The sequence below is a fragment of the Kryptolebias marmoratus genome, linkage group LG13 (genome assembly GCF_001649575.2).
Source record: "Kryptolebias marmoratus isolate JLee-2015 linkage group LG13, ASM164957v2, whole genome shotgun sequence".
Lineage (NCBI taxonomy): Eukaryota > Metazoa > Chordata > Actinopteri > Cyprinodontiformes > Rivulidae > Kryptolebias > Kryptolebias marmoratus.
Window position 1 is genome coordinate 3559311 of NC_051442.1, and position 7990 is coordinate 3567300.

At 44.3% G+C, this 7990-nt stretch overlaps 2 protein-coding genes across 3 annotated transcripts in view; both read right to left on the reverse strand.

Moving 5' to 3' along the window:
• The window catches only part of tlcd3a (TLC domain containing 3A), a 43199-nt gene extending 42682 nt beyond the window's left edge, over positions 1-517 (reverse strand). The window contains exon 1 of one of the 2 annotated variants that reach the window (XM_037979072.1): positions 460-517. The gene's annotated coding sequence lies outside the window, so the exon portion shown is untranslated. Of the gene's footprint in view, positions 1-307; positions 363-459 lie in introns of those variants that run through there. The other variant, XM_037979073.1, reaches the window with a different exon arrangement.
• Positions 518-1553: 1036 nt separating this feature from the next.
• LOC108238036 (ubiquitin carboxyl-terminal hydrolase 2-like) overlaps positions 1554-7990 on the reverse strand; it is a 12633-nt gene continuing 6196 nt past the window's right edge. Inside the window, exons 2-12 of the mRNA XM_017419841.3 lie at positions 6170-6217; positions 5948-6071; positions 4895-5006; positions 4707-4817; positions 4497-4561; positions 4305-4408; positions 3293-3373; positions 3125-3203; positions 2425-2532; positions 2171-2291; positions 1554-1956 (exon numbers count right to left, since the gene is read on the reverse strand). Of these exons, the coding sequence (XP_017275330.1) occupies positions 1851-1956; positions 2171-2291; positions 2425-2532; positions 3125-3203; positions 3293-3373; positions 4305-4408; positions 4497-4561; positions 4707-4817; positions 4895-5006; positions 5948-6071; positions 6170-6217 (1059 nt within the window). The 3' untranslated portion in view covers positions 1554-1850. The remainder of the gene's footprint in view (positions 1957-2170; positions 2292-2424; positions 2533-3124; positions 3204-3292; positions 3374-4304; positions 4409-4496; positions 4562-4706; positions 4818-4894; positions 5007-5947; positions 6072-6169; positions 6218-7990) is intronic.

Consider the following 7990-nt stretch of genomic DNA (forward strand, 5'->3'; position numbering starts at 1 on the left):
CTCTTTCTTACTGTTTATTCATTGTCACATGCTGTTTTTATTTTGTTTTTTAATTATGTAAAGCACCTTGAAATGCCTTGCTGCTGAAATGTGCTATACAAAAAAAATTTGATTGATTGATTGGTTGATTAAATAAAATACAAAAAAAAAAAAAAACACAGTTTAAGTTAATGATGACTTTTTAAAGTCAGCAACAGTAACTGGAAGAGGAATGGTGCTACAGTTGCTAATACTATTAGGCTAATGCTAATGACAACACAAAATGGCGCTGGACCGTACTATTGAGCAGCTGACGTAATTCATTTACCTGTGTCGAAAAGGTAAAATATTGTTTTCAGCTCACTTTGTTGTCTCTAAATAGTTTTAAACTCCAAGCTGAACTTTTAGCAGTAAACTTTGCTCACCATAAATGGTGAAACAAGTGTTAAATAAATTCAACTTCCTTTAACGTTCATTTACCTAGCTCAGGGGTAGGCAACCCCGGTCGCCTGGTCCTCCTCTTCTTCTTCTTCTATTTGAATTTTACTGGCGGTAAGCAAGAACCGCTAGGTGAGCATTACCGCCACCAACTGGTAAGGAGTGTGGACTACATGACGAAAAAGGAAAAAAACAACCTTATATCCTATTAAACTAATTGCAATGTTTCAAAAAATTAAATATAGCTTGATATCCTCTGTTTCCTGAATCCTTTTGCAGTAATTCCACAATATCAAATTTCATTTTCATATTACTTAGGTTTCTAATTAACTTGTTTCTCTGTATCAAATAATTCCTACAATTCAATTGTCTCGTCTTCCCCGCAGTCACATTTCCCTGTCTGATGTTTTCCTATCAAAAATAGTGATATATTCAATCCAGTGTGCCCAATTCTAAGTTGCAAAATAAAACCCTGGTCCTCAAGGGCCACTTTCTTGCATGTTTTACTTGTTTTTCTGCTCCAACACACCTGATTTGAATCAGTGTGTCCTTAACAGGCTTCTGCAGAACATGAAGGTAATTTAACCTCTGAATCAGGTGTGTTGGAGCAGGGAAACAGGTAAAACCTGCAGGATGGTGGCCCTCCAGGACCAGGGTTGTCTACCCCTGACCTAGCTGAACAAACAGTTGTTAAATAAAACAAACACATGACACAGTGTAAGTTAATGAGGATTTTTTTTAATGATTTATAGACTTTGATATAAACTCGGCAACATCATCTTTAAAGGAGAATTAATGCTGCTTACACTAAATGCATTTTCCAACACAATACAGTCAAATTACATTGGCTCTACTGTCCATAAATGTTATACAAAAATATGTTTTGACTTAAAATATCCTCTAGCCAATGGTAGAGTCCAAAAACGTTACAGTAAATACAATATGCACTTCTACTAAAATAAATTAAATAGAATAAATTACTTCTTGGTGGTGATGTGCGAGGCGAGTCCTCACATACTAATATTCTTAAGGTTATTTATAAATATTCAAAAAGGAGTCCATTCAAGTGATAAGATACATTCAGGACCAAAAATGGCTGGTGCTTTGCAACAAAATGCAAAAGTTTGACCCACAGCGGTTCCAGAGGCAGTTTTTTTTTTGTTCTTTTTCCAAAACTGGAAGCAGTTCTTTTTTTTTTTTTTTTTTTTTAGTTTCGCCCAAAATATGAGCAAAACTGCAGAAACTGTAAAATGCTCCCACCTTTAATTAAAGTGGGATGATGATGGTTGGTTTCTTTTTTTTTCCTTCAGCCACGCCGTCTGCACTCCTTATTCAAAGTTTGTGATGGCTCCAGCAGATGGCGCTCTCTCCCCGTAGGGCGGCATCTGTCTCCATCCTTTAGGCTCAGTTCAGTGCAGGTTATCGTCGTTTCCTCACAGCCGGCACGTCTGATATTTGCCGTGTGAGGAGTTAGTCAGCTCGTAGAAAAGGATGTAGGCGTTGCTGCTGCGCACGTGGCTGGAGGACATCGGACTCACCCTGCCGAGAAGACACGGGGGACACGGACGCCATGAGAACGAGCTCGTTTATACAGCTCCTTTAAATACAAACAGGTCAGAAACAGAGTTTGCACAAAGTAAAGTTTAACAGCGAGGATCAGCTGACAGCAGGCACATGCTGCCATCGTTAGGCTGCCCTGCCAATCTGATAAGACGATCCGTTAAAGTAACTCGATGACGTTGAGACCCGATACCTGGAGTCATTGTAGCTGTACCACTCCCCCAGTGCCGGGTTCCTGCAGTAGGCCGTGTAATGGCCTCCCAGGGTGTTTCCTGTGTGGTTGGATACGGCGTACAGGTTGTACACGGGACGCTCTGTAGAGAGAAAAAGAGAGAGAGGGGCGACACAGTGGTCGTTCAGCGTTCAGCCATCATTGACGGGGAGGAGGAGGAGGAGGAGGAGGAGGAGGAGGAGGAGGAGGGTGAACCACAGTCAGCAGATACTCACCGCCGCCCACGGCTGAAAACTCCCGCATGTCCAGGTCTTTGAGGGGAAAGTTGACGTAGGTGGACAGTTTGCTCGTTCGGACGTTAGAGTCTGAGAAGCGCTTCAGGTCTGAGGAACAAAACGAGTCAAGGAGCAGAAACTTGGTTCAAAACGACCTGATTTACACCCAACCCGCACTTAGAGAGCGTCAAACTGGGATCAACGGACTCAAAAAGACTTCGACTGAACTGCCTCTAACAACTGATTGGTTGTCCAAATTTGATCTAATTTACGTTTATGAAACACCTGCAGAAAGACAGATGTTAGAAGGTACGGAGCACATCTGGATCAATCAGATGATCAATCAGATCACGTGTCAAACTCCATTCCTCGGGGGCCGATCTCCTGCATGTTTTAGACTTGTTCCTGCTTTAAATGGACGACTTGTGGACGTGCTCCTGGAGAACCTGATGATGTGGTGAGGAGGTGATTGAACCGTTTGAATCATGTGTGTTGGAGCAGAAGAACCTAAAAGCCTCGAGGCCTGGAGTTTGGATTCGTAAATTGAGTTTCATCAGATCGTTCCAGCCCAACGAGCCGCAGAGGGAGAACCTGCTCTGTCGCACGTCGCTGACAGTCGGGACGAAAGGTCAGATGTGAGGTAAGATTACTGATCCGGACGCATCTGAACGCCGCAGAACCGAGACAAAAAAAAGGATACGAAGCACGAGAACCTGAGGGAACCTCTGAATGCTGAACCTCTTTGTGCATTTCCTCCTGGTTTTGCATCGGTTGCACGTCTGAGACAGAGACAGACCCAGAAGATCCATTCAGATTCAGCTCTCCTTTAATAAACAGCAGGAAGTGACACTCAGGCGAGGCTTCTTACCGGCCGCTCGTCTCCGTCCAACACGTCTTCTCTCGTGAAGAGCTTCAGGCAGTCTTTGAGCATCACTTCGCCTGAGTTCTTCTGAGGAGACAGAGATGAGACGCTCCTTGAGACACCCCACAGATTTCCCTCCAAACTAACCCGCGCTATGAACCAGGACCGGCTGAAAGAACTTTTCAAAACCCAAATAAACAGGCGGAAACGGGCTGAAACAGGATTTATAAAGTCATTTATATAAAAGCCTGTTTTTAAAGTGCTGTTTCTGCGCTTCACACTTCTCTTTATGATTTATTCCAGCTCCTGTTGACCTTTGACCTTCTGGACACTAAATTCAAATATCAGAACTTTTTTATTTCAAAGTCATTTTTATCTTTAAATGAAAAATTATTCTTAAGCTACTTTAGGCTGTAAGTTAATGTTTTGATTTAGCTTTTATTAGCTTTTCACTTGTAGCTAGAATTTAGCTACTTTTAACGATCTATTTTCTACTTTTAGTTGGAGGTTTGCTACTTTCAGTTTTTAGCTAGTGTTCTTATTTTAGCCCACAGTTAGCATTTAGCTACTTTTGGTTAGTGTTTTTTTACTTTCAGCCAGCGTTTTGCTAATTTTAGCTTGAATTTTGTTACTTTTAGCTATTATTTTGCTTCTTGTAACTTTTAGCTAGGCTGTTTTTACTTTTAGCTTTAGTTACATTTTAGCTACTTTTTTAAACTTCGGTAAAATGCTAGAAAGAAAGTAGGTAAATGTTCGCATTTTGCTGCCTTTAGCTGACATTTAGTTACTTTTAACAAGGATTTTAAAACTTTTTTACATTTTGCTCCTTTTTCCCTTTCAGTTAGCTTCTTTTAGCTTTTAGCTTGTGTTCTGCTTCTTTTAGCTTTAAGACCTCAGTTTCAGCTTCTTCAGCAAGTTTCAGAAAAGCGCTGTGTTAACGCTGCGTTTCAACAGAAAATCACATTTCTTTAGTTGTGTTCCTGATCCAGGTTTGCAGAACGTGTGTGTGTGTGTTCACCTGTGCAACAGGTATGGACAGATCCCAGAAGGGGTCGAAGACGGTGGAGCGGAAGCCACAAACTGTGCAGGTCAGAGAGCTCTTCAGCTGCCCCACAAACAGGTCTGAGAACCACAGAGAAAAGAAACGAGGATTTTTCCAGCAACGTTCAGGACGATCATTCAGCTTCAAAGCTGCAGAAACGTCACTAACCCACAACTTTGCTGTCCTCTCGCTCCAAGTACAGATTCCACATCCGCCGGGCCTTTTCCTCGTCGCTGTCAAAGGAAGCAGCTCCGTTAAAACCACCGGCTTCATCCCAAACCGCACCGACAACTTTAAAAACCTCATTTGATCGTTTTATTAGCGGCGAGACGTCTCGGAGACCTCTCGGGTTATGAGTTACTTATTGGAGTGACTTACGTGAGGCGATCAAGGTCCTCCACGGACGGCTTCGGTCGGAGCGCCACCCTGTTCACCTCGTTATGGAGGCCGTCCAATAGGAAGCGCAGAAACTCCTGAGCATCCTGCTGACTGCAGAGGGACACGGATTTATTTAACCGCTCATCGAAGTCAGAATCCGCAGGATTTAGACGAGGAGAAAAACTGACCTGCAGCCAACAAATTTGGGGGCAAATCTCTGGATCTGACTTCTGAAATCGGACGGGCTGATCGCTTCGTTGTTCACAGACGTCCACAGACTCTGAGTCAGCTTCGCAAACTCTGAAAACAGGAACAGGAAGGCCCATCAGTCACAGCATTTCTATTTTACAGGACGGCAGTGATTAAATACAAAGAGTAGGAAGAAAAAAAATCAAACAATGCCAGCTTAAAAAAAATACAATTTCTGCCCCAGAAGCAGCTCGTGTGACGAGCAGAGAAGGCAGGAAACGTCCACCGACATCAGATCAGGTCAATAAAAGCTAAACAAGGTTTGCAGTTTTTTGTTGTGCAGTTTTTAATAAATATTCACGATGAAACAACGGAGAGACACCGTTTTCTGTGGTAACCTGGTGAGAACGACAGACTGCAAAAATACACAAACTTAGCACAGAAAGTCAGGAAACTTGTGTTATTTCTTTGTTGTAACAATAAATCTTATACTGATGGAAACCGTGTTTGTTTCCCTTTAAACGGAGCCATATTTGTCAGGAAAACACATCTGTGGGTTTCTGTAGCGGAGTGGAGTTTGTGGGTTGAAAAGTTTGCCAAATATATTATTCTGCTCCTGCCTCTTGTTTAGGGTTTACTTGATTGGATGAAGAAAGTCTGAAGAAACCAGACATAATGGCAATTTAACAATTTAGCCATTTAACGGGCCTCGGCAGCATGTGGAAGAACCACATGCAGCCACAACAGCCTGATAGTGGGATGACGTCCTGTTGGTCCCTCTGGAACCAACAGAACGCCCGAGCTGATCCCACAGGTGTTCCTCAGGGCGTTCCACCCTCTCCACTGCGATAATCTGATGGACACCGCTCTGAGGGGACGAGCGTTGTCCTCTTGGAGGACAGAGTTCGATTCAGCACAGCCCACGAACTCAAGCCTGGAATCCTTACAAACGTGGCTCCGTTTCAGGGGAAGCGACACACAAAAGAGTTACGCCCTGACAGGCCTGTGACATTTGCCATCAGGTCGGGTCAAAGGTCGGCGACTTGTCCCACCTTCCATCAGAGCCATGTCGCTGCCGCAGCCGTGACTCAGGTCGCCGCGGTGGACGCTCCTCAGGCAGTAATCCCTCAGCTCCGACGTGTTGCTCAGACACTGCAGGATGGAGTTCATGAAACACTGCAGGGAAACACAGGAAGAGGAACGTTACGGAACATTACGGAGCGCTCAGAGCCGCTTCCTGGATCCACTGGGAGGTGAAGAGCGGCGCTGCTTACCGTGTTGCCCAGGTTCTTCAGTCCCACCAGACCCTGAGGACTCTTGTTCTGTTCAGAGACAAAAAAAAACAAACATTTAATTCGTCGGACTCCAAAAGGTTTAGGAAAGAGAAATAGAAACGTGAAGCATCACTTCTGTTGACTTCTGGACCACATGAGTCACCCGGTGTGAGTCACTTTCTGAGCAGCTCATGAGGACTTTTATAGCTTTTTATTTTGGTCAAAATAAAGCAACACAATCTGATCCCACCTACGTGACAAACAGGCAGTTTTCTCCAGTTCTGTTAAAATTAATTGATGTTTTTATTAAGAACTCGTCACCAAAATGGTGCTAAACTCTAGTTTTCCATCTCTAAATGGAATAATCTGCTGCGCTGATTGGCTGAAACTTTGACATCAGATTGGGGATCTTCTTCGGCTCTCTTATTTTCCTTTCTGACAAACTGCAGCTGCAGCTGTTCTGGACTAACTGGTGGCTGAAAAAAAGGCGGATTTTCAGTCGTAGTTTCAATAAAAACTCGAGTGTTTGCAACCAAACGATCAGCGAGCCGTGAGGCCACGTTTTTAGAGGCCAGTTTTTGTTTCCATGGCTTTTAACGACTCCTTTCTGAAGCCAACGAGTTGAAGAGCGCTGAGGTACCACCTGAAGAAGTTTTCACATAAAAGCTGCAAACATTAGATGAAGAGATTCAGACCAAAATAATCCACCTGTCCTTTCTTTTCCAACAGAGAGTCAGCCACACCTCGGAATAAAAACAGGATCCTTGTTCGGTCGGACCACCGCCGTGGACCAATCAGGGCTTTGTTTTAACAATAAACAATAAATCAGCAGGAGTAAACAGCTCTGACAGCCGCTACGTGACGAACGGAGTGTTCCTCAAAGCAAAAACACCAGATATGTTTGCTTATAATCTGGGTTTAAATAAATCCCAGATGAACTTTTCTAATTGATCTAATCGGATGAAATAATCTGGATCGCGCTCCGAGTCTCAGGTGGAGTCAGCTCAGTCTGCAGCCATGTTGTGTAAATACTTTGAACTGAAAAAAGCCGTGTTTCCACGTTACACAGGCGAGCGTCACGGATGGAGTCGCTGACTTCAGCGCCCCGGGAGCCGGTGGAGTTTGTTCAGAATGTTCCAAACACAGTGTCCCGACGTTCCCGGGACGCTCTGAGGAAAAGTACGTCAGAGACTAAAGAGGACATCATCGGTGCCCTCATCCACTCTCACATTCATCGAACCTCTGACTCTCTCGTTGGAGGACGACCGCTCTGACCACTGAGCCACAGAGACAAGTCCTGTGCAATAAACCCCAGCCTGTTAGCAAAATATCTCATGAACCACTGGGCAGATGTCAGCGAAGCTCTGGCTGTACGTCGAAAACTCATCAATCCATTTCAAAATGGCCACCACAGCTAACTGACAGTAGCCAACGCAAAGATTCACAGAAATGAAAATCTAAAATCTGGAGCTGTAGTCGCTGAGAGTCATCCGCAGCACAGACTGATGGATCAGTAAGAGATTTACATGGTTTCCCCTCACGCCGCCATCTTAGTTTAAAACTGCGGCGTTCCTCCAATGAACGATCTGTGACCTGTGGTCTGTGACCTGTAATCTGTGACCTGTGATCTGTGACCTGTGACCTGTGGCCTGTGATCTGTGACCTGTGATCTGTGACCTGTAATCTGTGACCTGTGGCCTGTGATCTGTGACCTGTGATCTGTGACCTGTAATCTGTGACCTGTGGCCTGTGACCTGTGGCCTGTGACCTGTGGCCTGTGACCTGTGGCCTGTGATCTGTGACCTGTGGTCTGTGACCTGT